The following is a 22,742-nucleotide window of genomic DNA, read 5'->3' as shown; positions in this document are numbered from 1 at the left end:
CTAATCTCTGATAAAACAGACTTTAAACCAACAAAGATCAAAAGAGACAAAGAAGGTCATTACATAATGGTAAAGGGATCAATTCAGCAAGAAGAGCTAACTATCCTAAATATATATGCAACCAATACAGGAGCACACAGATTCATAGAGCAAGTCCTGAGAGACCTACCAAAAGACTTAGACCCCACACCATAATAATGGGAGACTTTAACACCCCACTGTCAACATTAGGCAGATCAATGAGACACAAAGTTAACAAAGATATCCAGGATTTGAACTCAGCTCTGCACCAAGAGACCTAATAGACATCTACAGAACTCTCCACCCCAAATCAACAGAATATACATTCTTCTAAGCACCAAATCACACTTACTCCAAAATTGACCACATAGTTGGAAGTAAAGCACTCCTCAGCAAATGTAAAAGAACGGAAATCACAAAAAACTGTCTCTCAGACCACAGTGCAATCACATTAGAACTCAGAATTAAGAAACTCACTCAAAACTGCACAACTACATGGAAACTCAACAACCTGCTCCTAAATGACTACTGAGTAAATAACGAAATGAAGGCAGAAATAAAGATGTTCTTTGAAACCAATGAGAACAAAGACACAACGTACCAGAATCTCTGGGACACATTTAAAGCAGTGTGTAGAGGGAAATTTCTAGCACTAAATGCCCACATGAGAAAGCAGGAAAGATCTAAAATCGACACCCTGATATAACAATTAAAAGAACTAGAGAAGCAAGAGCAAACACATTCAAAAGCTAGAAGAAGGCAAGAAACAACTAAGATCAGAGCAGAACTGAAGGAGATAGAGACACAAAAAAAAACCCCTTCAAAAAATCAATGAATCCAGGAGCTGGTTTTTTGAAAAGATCAACAAAATTGATAGACCACTAGGAAGACTAATAAAGAAGAAGAGAGAGAAGAACAAATAGATGCAATAAAAAATGATAAAGGGGATATCACCACTGATCACACAGAAATACAAGCTACAATCAGAGAATACTGTAAACACCGCTACACAAATAAACTAGAAAATCTAGAAGAAATGGATAAATTCCTGGACACATACACCCTCCCAAGACTAAACCAGGAAGAAGTTGAACCCCTGAATAGACCAATAACAGGCTCTGAAATTGAGGCAATAATTGATAGCCTACCAACAAAAAAAGACCAGGACCAGACGGATTCACAGCCGAATTCTACCAGAGGTACAAAGAGAAGCTGTTACCATCCCTTCTGAAACTATTTCAATCAATAGAAAAAGAGGGAATCCTCCCTAACTCATTTTATGAGGCCAACATCATCCTGATACCAAAGCCTGGCGGAGACAGAACAAATAAAGAGAATTTTAGACCAATATCCCTGATGAACATCGATGCAAAAATCCTCAATAAAATATTGGCAAACCGAATCCAGCAGCACATCAAAAAGCTTATCCACCACGATCAAGTTGGCTTCATCCCTGGGATGCAAGGCTGGTTCAACATAGGCAAATCAATAAACGTAATCCATCACATAAACAGAACCAAAGGCAAAAACCACATGATTATCTCAATAGATGCAGAAAAGGCCTTTGACAAAATTCAACAGCTCTTCATGCTAAAAACTCTCAATAAACTAGGTATTGATGGAACATAGCTCAAAATAATAAGTGCTATTTACGACAAACCCACAGCTAATATCATACTCAATGGGTGAAAACTGGAAGTATTCCCTTTGAAAACTGGCACAAGACAGGGATGCCCTCTCTCACCACTCCTATTCAACATAGTGTTGGAAGTTCTGGCCAGGGCAATCAGGCCAGAGAAAGAAATAAAGGGTATTCAATTAGGAAAAGAAGAAGTCAAATTATCCCTGTTTGCAGATGACATGGTTGTATACTTAGAAAACTCCATCGTCTCAGCCCAAAATCTCCTTAAGCTGATAAGCAACTTCAGCAAAGTCTCAGGATGCAAAATCAATGTGCAAAAATCACAAGCACTCCTAAACACTAATAACAGACAGACAGAGAGCCAAATCATGAGTGAACTCCCATTCACAATTACTACAAAGAGAATAAAATACCTAGGAATACAACTTACAAGGGATGAGAAGGACCTCTTCAAGGAGAACTACAAACCACTGCTCAACAAAATAAAAGAGGACACAAACAAATGGAAGAACATTCCATGCTCATGGATAGGAAGGATCAATGTCATGAAAATGGCCATACTGCCCAAGGTAATTTATAGATTCAATGCCATCTCCATCAAGCTACCAATGACTTTCTTCACAGAATTGGAAAAAACTACTTTAAAGTCCATATGGAACCAAAAAAAAGCCCACATTGCCAAGACAATCATAAGCAAAAAGAACAAAGCTGGAGGCATCACACTACCTGACTTCAAACTATACTATAAGGCTGCAGTAACCAAAACAGCATGGCACTCATACTAAAACATATATGTAGAACAATGGAACAGAAGAGAGGGCTCAGAAATAACGCCACACATCTACAACCATCTGATCTTTGACAAACCTGACAAAAACAAGAAATGGGGAAAGGATTCCCTGTTTAACAAATGGTGCTGGGAAAACTGGCTAGCCATATGTAGAAAGCTGAAACTCGATCCCTTCCTTACACCTTATACAAAAATTAATTCAAGATGGACTAAAGACTTAAATGTTAGATGTAAAACCATAAAAACCCTAGAAGAAAACCTAGGCAATACCATTCAGGACATTGGCATGGGCAAGGACTTCATGACTAAAACACCAAAAGCAATGGCAACAAAAGCCAAAATTTGCAAATGGGATCTAATTAAACTAAAGAGCTTCTGCACAGCAAAAGAAACTACCATCAGAGTGAACAGGCAACCTAAAGAATGGGAGAAAATTTTTGCAATCTACCCATCTGACAAAGAGCTAATATCCAGAATCTAGAAAGAACTTGAACAAAATTACAAGAAAAAAATCAAACAACCCCATCAAAAATTGGGCAAAGGATATGAACAGACACTTTTCAAAAGAAGACATTTATGCAGCCAACAGACACATGAAAAAATGCTCATCACTGGTCACCAGAGAAATGCAAATCAAAACCGTAATGAGATACCATCTCACACCAGTTAGAATGGCGATCATTAAAAAGTCAGGAAACAACAGGTGCTGGAGGTTATGTGGAAAAATAGGAATGCTTTTACACTGTTGGTGGGAGTGTAAACTCATTCAACCATGGAAGACAGTGTGGCGATTCCTCAAGGATCTAGAACTAGAAATACTATTTGACCCAGTGATCCCATTACTGGGTATACACCCAAAGGATTATAAATCATGCTACTATAAAGACACATTCACATGTATATTTATTGTGGCACTATTCACAATAGCAAAGACTTGGAACCAACCCAAATGTCCATCAACGATAGACTGGATTAAGAAAATGTGGCACATATACACCATGGAATACTATGAAGCCATAAAAAAGGATGAGTTCACGTCCTTTGCAGGGACATGGATGCAGCTAGAAACCATCATTGTGAGCAAACTATCACAAGGACAGAAAACCAAACACTGCATGTTCTCACTCATAGGTGAGAATTGAACAATGAGAACACTTGGACACAGGGTGGGGAACATCACACCCCAGGGCCTGTCATGCGGTGGGGGGCAGGGGGTGGGATAGCATTAGGAGAAATACCTAATGTAAATGACAAGTTAATGGGTGCAGCAAACCAACATGGCACATGTATACCTATGTAACAAACCTGCACGTTTTGCATATGTACCCTAGAACTTAAAGTATAATAAAAAAATGTTTTAATTATTTTACCCAGTGGTAAAGAAAAGGGGACTACTTCTTCTAATCTCTGTCCTCACCTCCCCAACCCTCACTCAACACTGTCTTTGGTCTAATTTTTTCCAATTCATTTCCCACATGGCTACCAGAGTGAGTGATTACACTAAAGCACAAATTTGATTACCTCGGGATCCTTAAAAATTATTCAGTAATCTTTGTATACTGACATGGAAGCATGTTCATGATATAATGATGAATATAAAAAGCATTTTATATTAAAATTAGAGAACAAAGCACTTAAGCATGAAAATAAACAATGAGAGTAATGAATTATAGCTCACTGAATTCAATCCATGAGTCTATACTGATGTAAACAAATGCATAAATGAGGAACAGAAAGTCTTTCCTTGCATTATACTGATATAGGTGAGAAGGAAAAAGCTTTCTCTTAAAGTAGAATGTCAATTAATAACTATAAAAGAAATAATGGAGTTAGAAAATCAGCCTTTCAATAAAACACCTAGGAATACAGCTAACCAGCGACATGAAAGATCTTTATGAAGAGAACTACAAAACACTGCTCAAAGAAATCAGAGATAACACAAACAAATGAAAAAAACATTCCATGCTCATAAATGGGAAGAATCAATAGTGTTAAAATGGCCAAACTGCCCAAAGCAATTTACAGATTCAATGCTATTCCTATCAAACTACCAATGACATTCTTCACAGAATTAGAAAAAAAATTCTAAAATTCGTATGGAGCCAAAAATGGCCTGAGTAGTCAATGCAATACTAAGCAAAAAAAGAACGAAGCAGGAGGCATCATACTACCTGACTTCAAACTAAACTACAGAGCTAAAGTAACCAAAACAGGATGATATGGGTTCAAAAACAGACACATAGACCAACAGAATGGTATAGAGAGCTCAGAAATAAGGCCCCAAACCTACAACCATCTGATCTTTGACAAAGCTCACAAAAACAAGCAATGGAAAATGACTCCCTATTCAATAAATGGTGCTCGGATAACTGGCTAGCCATATGCAAAAGATTGAAACTGGACCCCTTCCTTATACCATTTACAAAAATCAACTCAAAATGGATTAAAAACTTACATTAAATTTAAAACCCAAAACTATAAGCAACCCTGGAAGACAATCTCGGAAACCATTCTGGACATAGGAATGGGCAAAGATTTAATGATGAAGACTCCAAAAGCAATTGCAACAAAAGTAAACATTGACAAATGGGATCTAATTAAACTAAACAGCTTCTGAACAGCAAAAGAAACTGTAAACAGAGTAAACAGGCAACCTAAAGAATGGAAAAAAAATTTTGCAAACCATGCATCTGAAAAAGTTCCAATATCCAGCATCTATAAGGAACTTAAGCAAATTGACAAGGGAAAAAACCCATTAAAAAGTGGGCAAAGGACATGAACAGCCATATTTAAAAAGAAGATACATATGGTCAGCAATAATATTAATAAAATCTCAATATTACTGATATGGTTTTGCTATGTCCCCACCCATCATCTTGAATTTCCACATGTTGAGGGAGGGACCCAGTGGGAGGTAACTGAACCATGGAGGCAGGTCTTTCCCATGCTGTTCTTATGATAGTAAGTCTCATACGATCTGATAGTTTTATAAGGGAGAGTTTCCCTGCACAAGCTCTTTGCCTGCCGCCATTCACGTAAGATGTGACTTGCTCCTCCTTGCCTTCCGCCATGATTGTGAGGCCTCTCCAGCCATGTGGAACTGTAAGTCCATTAAACCGGTTTCTTTTGTAAATTGCTCAGTCTTGGGTATGTCTTTTATTTATTTTTGTTTTCTATTTTTTTTTTTTTTGAGACAGAGTCTTGCTCTGTCACCCAGGCTGGAGTGCAGTGGCACAATCTCAGCTCACTGCAACCTCTACCTCCTGAGTTCAAGCGATTGTTCTGCCTCAGCTTCCTGAGTAGCTGGGACTATAGATGCACGCCACCACGTCTGGTTAATTTTTGTATTTTCAATAAAGACAGTGTTTCACTATATTGGCCCGGCTGGTCTCAAACTCCTGACCTTGTGATCTTCCCACCTCGCCCTCCCAAAGTGCTAGGATTACAGGTGTGAGCCACCACGCCTGGCCAGTCTTGAGTATGTCTTTGTCAACAGCATGAAATCAAACTAATACAGTAAATTGGTACCAGTAGAGTGGGGCACTGCTGAAAAGATGCCTGAAAATGTGGAAGGCACTTTGGAACTGGGTAACAGGCAGAGGTTGGAACAGTTTGGAGGGCTCAGAAGACTGTAAAATGTGGGAAAGTTTGGAACTTCCTAGAGACTTGTTGAATGGCTTTGACCAAAATGGTGATAATGATATGGACAATGAAATCCAGGCTGAGGTGGTCTCAGATGGAAATGAGGAACTTGTTGAGAACTGGAGTAAAGGTGACTCTTGCTACGTTTTAGCAAAGAGATTGGTGGCATTTTGCCCCTACCTTAGAGATTTGTGGAACTTTGAACTTGAGGGAGATGATTTAGGGTATCCAGCATAAGAAATTTCTAAGCAGCAAAGCATTCAAGAGGTAACTTGGGTGCTGTTAAAAGCATTCAGTTTTAAAAGGAAAGCAGAGCATAAAAGTTTGGAAAATTTGCAGCTTGACAATGTGATAGAAAAGAAAATCCACTTTCTGGGGAGAAATTCAAGCTGGCTGCAGAAATCTGCATATGTAACAAGGAGATGAATGTCAAACCCCAAGACAATGGGGAATATGTCTCCAGGGCATGTCATAGGTCTTCATGGCAAGCCACTCCCATCACGGGGCCAAGAGGCATAGGAGAAAAAAATGATTTCATAGGCCAGGCCCAGAGCCCCCCTGCTGTGTGCAGCCTAGGACTTGGTGCCCTGCATCCCAGCCACTCAGGATAGAAAATCAATGTACAAAAGCCAGTAGCATTCCTACACACCAACAACATCCAAGCTGAGAGCCAAATCAAGAATGCAATCCAATTTACAATAGGCACAAAAAAAATAAAATACCTAGGACTACAGCTAACAAAGGAGGTGAAAGACCTCCACAATGAGAACTACAAAACACTGCTCAAATAACAATTTAGTTAAATTAGAGCAATTTGCAAATAGCCTAATTCTAAGTGCTGGTTCAGTCATTTTTTAACTATTATTATTTTTACCTTCATAAGATCCTTTAGTGAAAGAAAATTGCAATCAAGATTCTAGGGCTCACATACTCTAAAATTAACCACACAATTAGGCATAAAACAACCCTGAGCAAATACAAAAAAAAGAAATCATAACAACCACACTCTCAGACCACAGTGCAATACAAATAGAAATCAACACTAAGAAAATCACTCACAACCATAAAATAAATGGAAATTAAACAACCTTCTTTTGAATGATTTGTGGGTAAATAATGAAATTAAGGCAGAAATCAAGAAATTCTTTGAAATTAATAAAAAACATACAACATACCAGAATCTCTGGGACAAGGGCACAGCAGTGTTAAAAGGGAAGCTGACAGCACTAAACGCCCAAATCAAAAAGTTAGAAAGATCTCAAATTAATAAACTGACATCACATCCAAAGGAACTAGAGAAACAAGAGCAAACAAATCCCAAAACTAGAAGAAAAGAAATAACCAAAATCAGAGCTGAACTGAAGAAAATTGAGATGTGACAAACCATACAAAATATCAATAAATGCAGGAGATGATTCTTTGAAATAATTAATAAGATAGATAGAACACTAGCTGGACTAATAAAGAAAAAGAGAAGATTCAAATAAACACAATCAGAAATGACAAAGGGGATGTTACCATTAATGCCGTGGAAATACAAAGAACCCTCAGAGACTATTATAAACACCTAGAAAACCTAGAATAAATGGATAAATACCTGGAAACATACAACCTCCAAAGATTGAACCAGGAAGAGACTGAGTCCCTGAACACACAAATAATGAGTTCCTAGATTGAATTAGTAATTAAAAAAAACCCTACCAGTTAGAAAAAGTCCAGGACCAGATAGGTTCACAGTAGAATTTTATCAGATACATAAGGAAGAGCTGGTACTAATCCTACTGAAACTACTCCAAAAAATTGAGGAGGACAAACTACTTCCTAACTTATTCTATGGAGCAAGCAACATCCTGATACCAAAACCTGGCAGAGACAACAACAACAACAACAAAAGCTCAAGCCAATATCCTTGCTATTCCTATCAAACTACCAACGACGTTCCTCACAGAAGTAGAAAACACTGTTTTAAAAGTCATATGGAACCAAAATAGAGCTCGAATAGTCAAGACAATCCTAAGTAAAAAGAACAAAGCTGGAAGCATCACATTACCTGGCTTCAAACTATACAGAACAAAGAGAGAGACTCTGTTTGTTTGGGAGAAAGTAAGAGAACAGAATAAGAGTCTATCTGGTAAACCAAAGAATTGTCCCAAATCTTATCTAAGACCATCAGGGCTCTACAAGTCTGCAAGAATCACAACATTACTGGGCTTGTGATGCTCCCTAAAGCAGATACAGCTTAAATCACAACAATCAAGTCCTTTTAAATATCCGGAAGGCCTTCCCAAGAAGGACAGGTACAAACAAGCCCAGACAGTGAATACTACAGTAAATACCTAACTCTTCAATGCCCAGACACTGGACAACATCTACTAGCATCAACAACATTCAGAATAACATGACCTCACCAAATGAATAAGCCACCAAGGACCAATGCTGGAGAAACAGAGATATGTGACATTTCAGACACAGAATTCAAAATAGCTGTGTTGAGGAAACTAAAAGAAATTTAATATAATGCAGAGAAGGAATTCTGAATTCTAATAGATAAATTTAACAAAGACACTGAAATAGTTAAAAACAATTGGGCAGAAATTCTGCAGCTGAAAAATGCAATTGGCATACAGAAGAATACATCAGTCTTTTTCATAGCTGAATCAATCAAGCAGAAAAAGAATTAGTGAGCTTGAAGATGGTCTATTTGAAAGCATACAGTCAGAGGAGACAAAAGAAAAAAGAATAAAAAACAATGAAACATGCCTACAAGATCTAGATAATAGCTTCAAAAGGACAAATCTATGAGTAATTGGCCTTAAAGAGACAATAGAGAAAAAGATAGGGGTAGAAAGTCTATTCAAAGGGATAATAACAGAGAACTTTCCAAACATAAAGAAAGATATCAATATCCAAGTACAAGAATGTTCTAGAACACCAAGCAGATTTAACCCTTGTGGCTATTACTTCACTACTTCAAGTCATTTAATCAAACTTCCAAAGGTCAAGGATAAAGAAAGAATCCTTAAAGCCACAAGAAAAAAAGAAACAACATGCAATGGAGCCCCAATATGTTTGGCAGTAGACTTTTCAGTAGAAACCTTACAGGCCAGGAGAGAGTGGCATGACATATTTACAGTGCTAAAAGAAAAAAAGTTTTACCCTAGAATAGTATATCAAGTAAAAATATTCTTCAAACACAAAGAAAAAATAAAGACCTTCCTAGACAAACAAAGCTGAGAGATTTTGTCAATACCAGACCTGTCCTACATGAAAAGCTAAAGGGAGTACTTCAATCAGAAAGAAAAGGACATTACTGAGCAATAAGTAATCACACGAAGGTACAAAACCTCACTGGTAATAGTAAATACACAGAGAAACACAGAATATTATAACATTGCAACTGTGGTGTGTAAACTACCCTTACCCTAAGGAGAAAGACAAAACAATGATTCAATCAAAAATAATAACAGCAGTAACTTTTCAAGACATAAACAGCACAATAAGATATAAATAGAAAAAAACAACACATTAAAAAGGGGGATGAAGTGAAGGCATACTTTCTAAAATTAGTTTTCTTTTTCTTTATTTGTTTATTTAGGCAAACAGTGTTGTTATCAGTTTAAAACACTGTGCTATAAGATAGTATTTGCAAGCCTCATGGTAACCTCAAACCAAAAAACAAACAATGCATACACAAAAAATTAAAAGCAAGAAACTAAATCATATCACCAGAGAAAACCACCTTCACTAAAAGAAGACAGGAAGAAAAGAAAGAAGATAAAAAACACAAAACAACCAGGAAACAAGTAACAAAATGGCAGGAGTAAGTCCTTACTTATCAATAATAACATTGAATGTAAATAGACTAAACTCTTCAATCAAGACACAGAATGGCTGAATTGATGAAGAAACAAGACCTACTGATCTGCTACCTACAAGAAACACATTTCACCTATAAAGATACACATAGACTAAAAATAAAGGGGTGGAAAAAAGATATTCCATGTCAATGGAAACCCAAAAAGAGCAGGACTTGCCAGACTTACACCAGAATAAGTAGATTTCAAGACAAAAGCTATAAGAACAGGCAAAGTAGGTCACTATATAATTATAAATGGGTCAAGTCAGTAAGAAGATATAACAATTTTAAATACATATGCACCCAGCACTGGAGCACCCAGATGTATAAAGCAAATGTTATTAGAGCTAAACAGAGAAATGGACTCCAATACGATAGTAGTTGGAGACTTCAACACCCTACTTTCAGCACTGGACAAATCTTTCAGACAGAAAATTAACAAAGAAGCATCAGACTTAATCTGCACTATAGACCAAAAGAATCTAATAGATATTTACAGAACATTTCACCCAATGGCTGCAGAATACACATTCTTTTCCTCAGCATATGGATCATTCTCAAGGTTAGACCATACGGTAGGTCACAAAATAAGTCTTAAAACACTAAAAAAAAAATTGAAAGCTGAGTGCAGTGGCTCACACCTGTAATCCCATCACTTTGGGAGGCCGAGGCAGGTGGATCACTTGAGGTCAGGAGCTCAAGACCAGCCTGACCAACATGGCGAAATCCCATCTCTACTAAAAATACAAAAAATTAGCTGGGCACAGTGGCGGGTGCCTGTAATCCCAGCTACTTGGGATGCTGAGGCAGGAGAATCACTGGAACCTGGGAGACGGAGGTTGCAGTGAGCTGAGATCACACCATTGCATTCCAGCCTGGGAGACAGAGTGAAACTCCGGCTCAAAAAAAAAATTTGAAAAATATCCAATGACTTCTCTGATAGCAATGGAATAAAACTAGAAATTAATAACAACAGAAATTCTGGAAAAAATATAAATACATGGAAATTAAACAGTATGCTCCTACATGACTAGTGGGTCAATGAAGGCATTAAGAAGAAAATTTAAAAATTTCTTGAAACCAATGATAAAGGAAACACAACATACCACAACCTATGGGATATAGCAAAAGCAGCCCTAAGATGGAAGTTAATAGCCTTAAGTACCTACATGAGAAAAGACAAAAAGACTTCAAATAAACAATCTAACAAAGTATCTTAAAGAACTAGAGAAGCCAGAGAAAAACAGACCTCAAAATAGTAGAAGAAAAGAAATAATAAAGATCAGAGCAGAAGCAAATGAAATTAAAATAAAGAAAAAATACAAAAGATCAATGAAAAAAAAGTTGGTATTTTGAAAAGTTAAACAAAACTGACAACCTTTATCCAGACTAAGAAAAAAACAGAAGACACAAACAAAATCAGAAAAGAAAGAGGAGACATTACAATTTATGCTGCAGAAATTCAAAGGATCATTAGAGGCTACTATGACCAACTATATGTCAATAAATTGGAAAGCTGAGAAGAAATGAATAAATTTCTAGGCACATAATATCTACCAAAATTGAACCAGGAAGAACTCAAAAATCTGAGGAGATCATTAACATGTAACAAGACTGAAGACCTAACAAAAAGTCTCCCAGCAAAGAAAAGCCCAGAATCTGATGGCTTCACTGCTGAATTCTACCAAACATTTACAGAAGAAATAATGCCAATCCTACTCAAACTATTCTGAAAAATAGAGGATGAGGGAATACTTCCAAACTCATTCTACAAGGCCAGAATTACCCTGATACCAAAACCAGACAAAAACACATAAAAAAAAAAAAGAAAACTATAAGCCAGTATCTCTGATGATTGTTGATGCAAAAATCCTCAACAAAATACTAGCAAACTGAATTCAACAATACATTAGAAAGATCATTCATCATGACCAAGTGGGATTGATTCCTGGGATGCAAGAATGGTCCAACATATGCAACTCAATTAATGTGATTCATCATAACAGAATGAAGGATAAAAACCATCTGATCATTTCAATTGATGCTGAAAAAGCATTTGATAAAATTCAACATTCCTTCACGATAAAAATCCTAAAAAACCTTGATATAGAAGGAACATATTTCAACACAATACCAGCCATATACAAGAGACCCACAGTTAGTATCATACTGAATGGAGAAAAACTGAAAGCTTTTCCTTTAAGATCTAGTACATGACAAAGATGCCTATTGTCATCACTATATTCAGCATAGTACTGGAAGTCTTAGCTACAGCAATCAGATGAAAGAAATAAACGGCATCCAAACTGGGAAGAAGTCAAATTATCCTTGTTTGCAGATAATATGATCTTATATTTGGAAAAACCTAAAGACTCCACCAAAAAACTATTAGAATTGATAAATTCAGTAAAGTCACAGGATACAAAACTAACATACAAAATACGGCAGCATTTCTATATATCAACAGTGAATGACGTGAAAAAGAAATAAAAAATGTAATCCCATTTACAATAGCCACACATAAAATTTAATACCTAGGAATTAGCCAAAGATGTGATAAATCTCTATAATAAAAACTATAAAACATTGATGAAAAAAATTACAGAGGACACCAAAAACTGAAAAGATACTTCATCTTCATGAATTAGAAGAATCAATATTGTTAAAATGTCTATACTACCCAAAGGAATCTACAGATTCAATGCAATCTCTATCAAAATGCCAATGATATTCATCACAGAAATAGAAAAAAAAATTCTAAAATTTATATGGAACCACAAATACCCAGAATAGCCAAAGAGCTAATCTAAGCAAAAAGAACAAACCTGGAAGAAACACAATACCTGATTTCAAATTATACTACAGAGCTATAGTAACCAAAACAGAATGGTATTGGCATGAAAATGAACACATAGACCAATGGAGCAGAAAAGAGAACCCAGAAACAAACCTTCACAGCTACCGTGAACTCACTTTTGACAAAGGTGCCAAGAACATACACTGAGGTAAAGACAGTCTCTTCAATAAATGGTGCTGAGAAAATTGGATATCTATACGCAGAAGAATAAAACTAGGCCCCTATCTCTTGCCATATACAAAAATCAAATCAAAATGGATTGAAGACTTAAATCTAAGACTTCAAACTATCAAGCTACTACAAGAAAACAGTGGGAAAAATCTCCAGGACATTCATATGGGCAAAATGTTCTTGAGCAAATCCCACAAGCACAGGAAATCAAAGTAAAAATGGACAAATGGGATCACATCAAGTTTAAAAGCTTCTGCATAGAAATGAAACAATCAACAAAGTGAAAAGACAATCCATAGAACAGGAGAAAATATTTGCAAACTATCCCTCTGACAAGAGATTAATAACCAGAATATATAAGGAGTTTCCTAACAACTCTATAGGAAAAAATCAAATAATCCAATCAAAAAATGGGCAAAAGATTCAAATAGACATTTCTCAAAGAAGATATACAAACAGCAAACAGGCATATGAAAAAGTGCTCAACATCATTGATCATCACAGAAATGCAAATCAAAACTACAATGAGTTATCATCTTACCCCAACTAAAATGGCTTATATTTAAAAGACAAGAAATAACAAAGGCTGGCAAAAAGGGAACCCTTGTACACTGTTGGTGGGAATGTAAATTAGTACAACCACTAGAAGAACAGTTGGGAGATTCCTTAAAAAACTAAAAATTGAGCTACCATACGATCTAGCAATCCCACTAATGGGTATATACCCAAAAGAAAGGAAATCAGTATATTGAAGAGATATCTGCACTCCCATGTTTGTTGCAGCACTGTCCACAATATCTAACATTTGGAAGCAACCTAAGTGTCCATCAACAGATGAATAGATAAAGAAAATGTGGTACTTACACACATGGAGTATTATTCAGCTGTTAAAAAGAATGAGGTCCTGTCATTTGCAATAACATAGATGGAGCTGGAGGTCATTATGTTAAGTGAAATAAGCCAGGCACATAAAGACAAACATCACATGTTCTTGTTTATTTGTGGGATCTAAAATTATAACAATTGAACTCATGGACATAGAAAGTAGAAAGATGGTTACCAGAGGCTGGGTGGGGTAGTGGGAGGGTTGAAGGTAAGGATGGCTAATGGCTACCAAAAAATTGAATGAATAAGACCTACTACTTGATAGCAAAACAGGGTGACTAAAGTCAATAATAACTTAATTGTATACATTTTAAAATATTGTTTGTAACACAAAGATAAATGCTTGAGGATACCCCATTTTCCATGATGTGATTATTTCACATTGCCTGCCTGTATTGAAACATCTCATGTACCCCATAAACATATACACCTACTATGTACCAACAAAAAATAAATATTAAAAAATTAAAAATAAATAAAAAGTGGGAAAATGACATGAACAGATACTTTTCAAAAGAAGACATTTATGCAGCCAACAAGCATATGAAAAAATGCTCAACATCACTAATCATTAGAGAAATGCAAATCAAAGCCACAGTGAGATACTATCTCATACCAGTCAGAATGACTATTATTAAGAAGTAAAAAAATAACAGATGCTGGCAAGGTTGTGTAGAAAAGGGAACGCTTACACACTGCCAATGGGAATGTAAACTAGTTTAATCACTGTGGGAAGCAGTTTGGTGATTTCTCAAAGAACCTAAAACAGAATTAACATTTGACCCAGCAATCTCATGATTGGGTAGATACCCAAAGAAATATAATTGTTCTACCATAAGGACATATGCATGTGTGTGTTCATCGCAGCACTATTCACAATAGCAAAGACACGGAATCAACCTAAATGCCCCTCAGTGGTAGACTGGGGCATATATTCTTACTTATAAGTGGAAGATAAACATTGAGTACATATGGATGCAAAGAAAGAAATGACAGTTACCAGGGCCTACTTGGGGGTGGAGGATTGGAGGAGGTTGAGGATTGAAAACTATCTATCAGGTACTATGCTTATTACATGGGAGATGAAATAATTTGTACACCAACCCCTATGACACATAATTTACCTACATAGCAAAACTGCACATGTACCCCTGAACCTAAAAGTTAAGAAAAGATGGTGAATACCAAAATACATAAATAAATAAATAAATAAAATTTTAAAAAAAGACTCTGTTACTTAGACTAGGCAGAAGAGATAACTATTTTTCCCTAAAGATTATAGTCTTGTCTTTTCCTTTTCTTCTTCTTCTTTTTTTTTTTTTTGAGACAGGCTCTCACTGTCACCCAGGCTAGAGTGCAGTGGCACGATTTCAGCTCACTGCAACCTCCACCTCCCAGTTTCAAGTGATTCTCGTGCCTCAGCCTCCAGAGTAACTGGGACTACAGGCACACACCACCATGCCTGGCTAATTTTTGTATTTTTTTTTTTAGTACAGACAGGGTTCCACCATGTTGGCCAGGCTGGTCTCAAATGACTCGGCCTCCCAAAGTGCTGGGATTACAGGTGTGAGCCACTGCGCCCAGCCTAGATTATAGTCTTTTCTAGTTGTGCTACCCATTAGACATGTAAAGGCATTAGAAAATGATGCTAGTGTTAAATAAGTTTAAAACCACCTCAAAAGCCTATCTGGGGTTTTTCCAAGAGATCTACAGCACATGTCATTATATATCTCTATTCAACTGAAAATTCTTACTTTCAGGAAGAGATGAAAATCCTGAATTGACCAAATTGTTCATGAACTCTTGTAAATTCACTGTCCCATCCTCTGAAAGAAAAATGCAAGCCAGAGGACATGGAAAAAGTAAATAATCACATATAAGAAACAGGCAACTATAATATAATTGCTATATTGAGAAATAATTTACAAATATGGCTTTGAAACTGAGATATATATTCAGTCAAAAAGACAGGTGCATACGTATCATTCAGACACACATACATATACTCATCCTCTATAGATTTTCCACTGCATGCTGCTACCGAAGATTACTAGACCACAGATGGCAATAACTAGAACCCAGATGAACAGTAGGTACAAGAAAGCCTTGGATAATCTATGAAGCAGAAAAGCCTCTTAAGAATTCTTGAAACATTCAAACAGATTCATGTTAGCTAAGATAAAGGATACCTAGAAATACATTAAATACTCACCCCTGGGAGCCACATTATTCAGTGCTCTTTGAATCACATCTTGGGGTAATGGAACTCCTACATTTTTCAACATGAAGTCTAGGTCATCAGGGTTTGCCACATTTTTCTTAATGGAGGCCAGAACTTTCAAGGAGCCTTCTGTTTCTATTTGGAAAAAAAAAACACAATACAAAAATTTTTTTAAACACTCAAATATTATTAGTAGATCCTGAATAATAGTAATAACCACTGCTACTACTGCCTATTGAGTACTGTCTTGAGCTTGCTAGACACAAGCAAGCTCATCTCAGAGATTATATGTATCATCTCATTTAATCCCACAAAAGCTCTGTGAAGTCAGTACCCATATTTCCCTTAAGAGATAAGAAAAGCTAGCCTTAGACAGGCTATTCTGTCCAAGAACCCATAGATGCTAAATGTGAAATCAAGTCTGAAGTCCAGGGTATCTGATGTTATAGCCAGAATGTTTAACCATGATGTTAACCAAGTCATTGCAGATATTTAAATCTGAGATTTAAGAATGATTACATAAAAAGAAAACTCAGAATATCCGCTTAGTCTCTTCTCTATCATATCAGAGGCTGAGAATTTGATTAAAAATACGACAACTAACCATAAATTAATTTTTTGCCTAAAATTGGATAAATGGTCATCATTTAATATGACTGTCATCAATGAATTTTTTTCATTTAGCAGATCACTTGCATGCATCAACACATACACACAAAAATGTTCCCCAAATAATGGAAAGCTTGGCACTAATATATAACTATCAAAAAAAGTAATATTTAATTTGGAAAGTACCATGGATAAATTATTCTTCCAAGTAAAAAAAATGTTAAGCATTATATTATGATGAACATCATTATATCAAAAACATTTACCCTGTATGAATTTAAACTTATGAACCACATATCTAGGAGAGTCTTATAGGTCTCAATTACAAAACCAAGGATTAAAGAAAAACTATTTCATCTATTGAAAACACTTACCATTTTGCCATCCTAAACAACTTCATTTTGTAGCTCCCTAAATTGGGTCTTTTGAATTCAGTTTGGTTTCAATTTAGAAAACATTTAGAACGAGTTTAGAAAACACTAAGCATTTAAACTCTTCTCAAAAATACTGGCTGCTCCAAGGAGACTCAGGGAATCCAAAATAGTTGTGAATTTACTAATTAAATTAGCCTAAACTTTGAAGAGACCCAGAAGTTCCACAGATTTTTTTTTTATGTTGAGGATGCCAGTTAATTAAATATATTAAAAACAGATTACATACAATCCCTTATGGCTTGGTAGTGGAGTAGTGGAAGAATACCATAAAGAAAGTGTATATGTTTCAACATGTTCCTATATGTTTCTAAATGTTTCAACAGTGAATTGTCTCATGATACAATCTCATTTTAACAAAGAGATAATAGGATAGAGAAAAAGAAGGAACACTGATCTTATTCCCACAGAATTTTGGTAAAATAGCAGATATTTCCAACTGATAGCAGTCATCTTGGATCACAAACTTGGACACTAGGATGAATCATCTAGATAAATTTTGTCTACTCTTTTTGAGTGATGAACAAATATACTATAATTCTAGAAAACATCAGTTGAGAAAACATCAGGACTAGAATCCCCTGTTGATTCTTTAGCCAATGTACATTTATTTATGTCTGTGTGCATATTTACACATTTAGGCATACACACACACATGTCTTTCTTTACAGCATTAGAAAACTGCATAAATGAATATAATTAACACCAAACAATTCCATTCAAACTTTTTATTGTTAAAAATTGTCACTCACTTGAACCTTCAGTAAAATATGGCGTTTGCATCAACTGACTCAGGCAATCTTTTAAGTTCACTTTCCCCTCTTCTGAAAATGGAACATAAAGGGATGAATAACATTTCATCAAAAGATACCAAGCAATGGTGTTAGAAGATATCCATGCCTACTTAATCTTTAAGACTAAAATGTTTTCTAACTCTGATTCTGCTATACAAATCTCAGAATAACTATGAAAAGGAATATGAATTATGATGACTTTTGTGGTCATTTTTGTTGTAGTGTCAATGAGCATTTTTTTGATTTTACACACACCTTAACCAATTGGGACAACTGTTTTGGTATGTTTCCTCTCCCATTTTGTATTATCTTCATTTTTCAGTATCACAAGTACTATAAGTGCCTATATTTTCATGGAAGACAATTTATCCACCAGAAAATAAGTCTTATAAACCAAATTCAACCATAATATCTAAAGAAGACTATGCTTATGAGCAAAGATATATTAGTAAAGGAAGTGTGCAATCTTTGGCTTTCTATCAGGCATATGCTTGGGACTTAAGAAGAAAAAGAACATCCCAAGGCTCTGCATGTAAACTAAACATTCCATTGGCAGGATTCTAAAAACTCCAGCATAGCCCTTTGAGAATTCTAGGGAAACCCAACTGGTTGTGTGCATCAGCACACTAAGGATTAGGTCTTTGTTTCATGGGCTTGAGACAGCTTCACAGCTTCTGACAAATAGTATAGAGAGAAGAAGATTATATTTTCCTAGGATACTCAATATGAAGATAATCCAGAACAAATTGTCATTCAGCCCTAAAAGGGAAAATTTAGTGTTGCTGAACTCATTACATTTGATTCCTAATCACTTAAGCTCTTTGGATTATGAATGAAAATAAACACAAGCTTTTTGTGTTTAATAAACGACTCAGAAGTGTTACAGCTCTTTTAGAATATGTCTAGCAGGCTTTCTGGTTTTTGCCAGAAAGTCCTTTAAAAAAATTTTTTTTAAATAAAGAAATGACTCAGAAGAGAAAATACATACTATCAACAGAAACGGATCCAAGCACCTCCTGTAATTCTTCCTCTGGAAAATAAATCCCCAGGCCTTTCAGTATAGAATTTACATCGTCAGCATCAAGTTTTTCATTGGTGACTTTGTCTAAGGCCTGTGCAAGTTTGTTAACCTCTATCGAGAGAAAATAGAAAATATTTTCAGTTTAGCTACAGTCATGTTGTAAATAATAAACTTAAACTACAGCTCAAAAAATTAGTATAGATACCTGACATCGTGAATTAAAAGATGATATAGCACAGTGCAATTCACCTTAAATACTCAGGAGAGGAATCATTCAAAACTTCATCATCCAAAAAAAAATCCTTGATAACATTTTTGGTATGTGCCCTTACAGCATTTTTATATTTTAGTGGTATTTAATTAAAACTCTTAATGGCAAGTTTTGTTTTACTTAGCAAGGTATCCTGACCATTTTCCCTTTCAACATACTATTCTACCAGCACCATTTTAAATGACTGCATAGTATTCCACTGCATGAATATATCCTTTCTAAATCAAAATTTAATTGTTATCATAAGTGGAATCCTGATGATAAATTTTCTTAAACAGGCATCTCTTCACTAATGGTTTTTTCTTAACATAAATTTCCAAAGTTAAATGGGGTGCACAGTTTCTAGGCCTTTGAGATGCATTGCCAAATAATGAAATAAAGTAGTCATTTTACCACATCCTTTCTAACTTCAACTTTTTCTTTCTTCCTATTTTTCTGAAAGAGCTTCTAAATGATAATGCCAATCCTCTCCTCCAATACCTCCCCCTCAAAAAACACACTCCTTTTGGAATTGAATTACATGTATAAATTAATTTTGAGAAGTGACTTTAGAAAAATATGTGAAATCCATCAATAAAATATTTCTCCATTTATTCATATCATCTTTTTCAGCTATCAGCTCTATGACAATGACTTTCAAATGTTTCTATCACTGAGCTCATCCAAATTTTAGTTCACATTTCTAATTGTTCCCTCTACCTACCTAAATGTTAACTCTTCCTTCAAAGCCTTCCTCCATTTTTTCCTAAAACTCTCACCTTCACCTGAACTCCTAAAATAATAAATGTGTAACCACTCATTTGATCTTTTGGTATATTAGTTATATTTTTATGTGAATGGCTTATTTTTCCAGCTGGACTTTAATATCCTCGTGGTCTACTTCTATACCATGCATATTTGCATTAAATATATGTATACTAATTATAATTATATTAACGTGATTATGGTATAAGACCAATTTTTCAACTAAACTAGTAAGCTAAAATATAGTAAAATAATAATAATAATAATAATCCCTGAACTTGGGGTCTGACATTTTTTGTGGGATCCTGGGTAAGGTACAGTCTCTTTGTTTTTTTTTGTTGTTGTTTTTTAAGACAGTCTTGCTCTGTCACCCAGGCTGGAGTACAGTGGCGCAATCTCTGCTCACTGCAATCTCCGCCTCCCAGGTTCAAGCGATTCTTCTGCCTCAGCCTCCCAAGTAGCAGGGACTACAGGCACATGCCACCACACCTGGATAATATTTTGTATTTTTAGTAGAGAAGGGGTTTCACCATGTTAGCCAGGATGGTCTCAATCTCCTGACCTCGTGATCCACCTGCCTCAGCCTCCCTAAGCTTCACTTTTCTCATTCTTGATTATAAGAAACCTACTTAACACTGTAGTTAAAAGAATAAACTGTGTGAAACAAATTATATGAAAGTGTTTGGTAAAACACCAAACACTATACAAATGTATTATTATTTGCCAACAAAATAATATATTATTTGAAACCAAACAAAATAAAACACATCTTTAGGAGATTATAATGTAATACTATAGACATTTTTGCCCTGAAATGCTTTTTAGACTAAAATAAGAGTTGGAGAAGAGTTTTGGTAATTCTATAAATCATTAGGCTATTAACTTATTGTTAAGTGAATTAGAGATTTTCAAAAGTATACTCAAAAGTTAGGGAGATATTTCACAGAGGGCAGCCATCACATGATGCCATGAAACGTTTCTTGTTGCCACAGTCAAGAAGACAACAGCAACTGGGATGAATCACTGATCCCAGTAAGTTAACGTACATATTTCCATATGAAAAATTCATGGGGCAGCTGCCAAGATGGCTGAATAGAAACAGCTCTGCTCTGTGGCTCCCACCAAGAAAGATGAAAATGGAGAATGAATTCTGCATCTTCAATGGAAGTACCAAGGTTCTGTCATTGGTACTGAATAGGTGGTCGGTGCAACCCATGGGGAGTGAGGAAAAGTAGGTGGAAGGAGGGCCCACGTGGGAGCTTCACAGGGCAAAAGGAGTTCCCTTCCCCAGCCAAGGAAGTGAGGGATTGTGCTATCCCTCCCTGAAAACCATGCTTTTCCCACAGATCCTTGCAACCGCAAATCAGGAGATCCCCTCATGAACTCATGCCACAAGGGACTTCAGTCCCAAGCACAGAGCTGTGCAGACTCACAGTGGCTGCTCAGGCAGCAGGCACTGAGACACAAGAGTTTTTGCATACTCCAGCTCTGGGAACTCTGGTGAGGCAGGAGATCTGTCCACTTCCATGGGAAGGGGGCTGAAGCTGGAGAGCCAAATGGCCTCACTTAGTGGGCTCCACTCCCATGGAACCCCACAAGCTAAACCCCACTGGCTTGGAATCCCCACCAGCCAGTACAGCAGGCTGGAGACCACCTAAGAACATTAAGTTCTGGGGTGGGAGAGGAGCGACCACCATCACTGCAGTGCCAGTTGGCCATTTTTCCCTGCCACTGGTGCCAGCGAGACTGGGCAGTTTGGATGGGAGCAATTCCCCACCACGTAGCACAGGAGCTGGATCAATTCGTGGCCAGACTGCTTCTTTATGTGGGACCCCAATCCACTCCTCCTCACCAGGCGGGGCCTCCCTATAGGAATTTCAGCATCCCCAGCCAGGGGATGAGAGGAGCCCCCAGGAGGAGGGGAAGCTGCAGTATTATGCATCAATGGTCTTAGTATTTTCTGCCTACTGGCTCTAGAGAGTCAGGGCAGCCTGAACAAGGGAGATTCCCCCCAGTGCAGCACACCTACTCCACCAAGGGGTAGCCAGACTGCTTATTTAAGCAGGTGCCTGATCCTGTTCCCCCTGGATGGGTGAGACCTCCCAACAGGAGTCTCCAGACACCTCATACAGGAGAGTTTCAGCTGGAATTGGTTTGGTGCCCCTCTGGGACAGAGCTCCCAAAGGAAGAAGCAGGCTGCCATCATTGCTGTTCTGCAGCCTCCACTGGTGATACCTCCAGGGGCAGGAGGGACCCAGGCAAACAGGGTCTGGAGTGGACTCCCAGCAAACCACAGCAGCCCTATGGAAGAGGGGCCTGACTGCTAAAAGAAAAACAAACAGAAAGTAACAACAACAACAACAACATCAATGAAAAAGACCCCACAAAAACCCCAACCAAAGGTCAGCAACCTCAAAGACCAAAGGTAGATAAACCCATGAAGATGAGAAAGAATCAATGCAAAAAGGCTGAAAACTCAAATAGCCAGAGTGCTTCTTCTCCTCCAAATGACCACAACACATCTCAAATGAGGGCACAGAACTGGGCTGAGGCTGAGATGGATGAATTGACAGAAGTGGGCTTCAGAAGATGGGTAATAACAAACTTTGCTGAGATAAAGGAGTATGTTCTAACTCAATGCAAAGAAGCTAAGAACCATGATAAAACACTACAGGAGCCGTTAACCAGAATAACCAGTTGAGAGAGAAACATAAATGACCTGATCAAGCTGAAAAACACAACGTGAGAACTTCACAATGCAAACACAAATATAGACCAGGTGGAAGA

General features: G+C 36.8%; 1 protein-coding gene and 1 non-coding gene across 2 annotated transcripts in view; one reads left to right on the top strand and one right to left on the bottom strand.

Annotated features, from left to right (window-relative positions):
* Window positions 1-22,742, bottom strand: part of LOC129017919 (EF-hand calcium-binding domain-containing protein 3) — a 535,384-nt gene that overhangs the window by 333,805 nt on the left and 178,837 nt on the right. Inside the window, exons 35-38 of the mRNA XM_054458898.1 lie at window positions 18,908-19,051; window positions 17,878-17,949; window positions 16,077-16,220; window positions 15,619-15,690 (exon numbers count right to left, since the gene is read on the bottom strand). Coding sequence (XP_054314873.1) covers window positions 15,619-15,690; window positions 16,077-16,220; window positions 17,878-17,949; window positions 18,908-19,051 — 432 coding nt within the window. The remainder of the gene's footprint in view (window positions 1-15,618; window positions 15,691-16,076; window positions 16,221-17,877; window positions 17,950-18,907; window positions 19,052-22,742) is intronic.
* Window positions 18,795-18,856, top strand: LOC129018476 (U7 small nuclear RNA). Its single transcript, XR_008495298.1, has one exon. It is a non-coding gene; the product is annotated as a U7 small nuclear RNA (small nuclear RNA).

This window comes from Pongo pygmaeus, chromosome 19 (genome assembly GCF_028885625.2).
Source record: "Pongo pygmaeus isolate AG05252 chromosome 19, NHGRI_mPonPyg2-v2.0_pri, whole genome shotgun sequence".
NCBI lineage: Eukaryota > Metazoa > Chordata > Mammalia > Primates > Hominidae > Pongo > Pongo pygmaeus.
The sequence above is the reverse complement of the archived record's forward strand: the minus strand, read 5'-3'. Positions and strand labels throughout refer to the sequence as shown.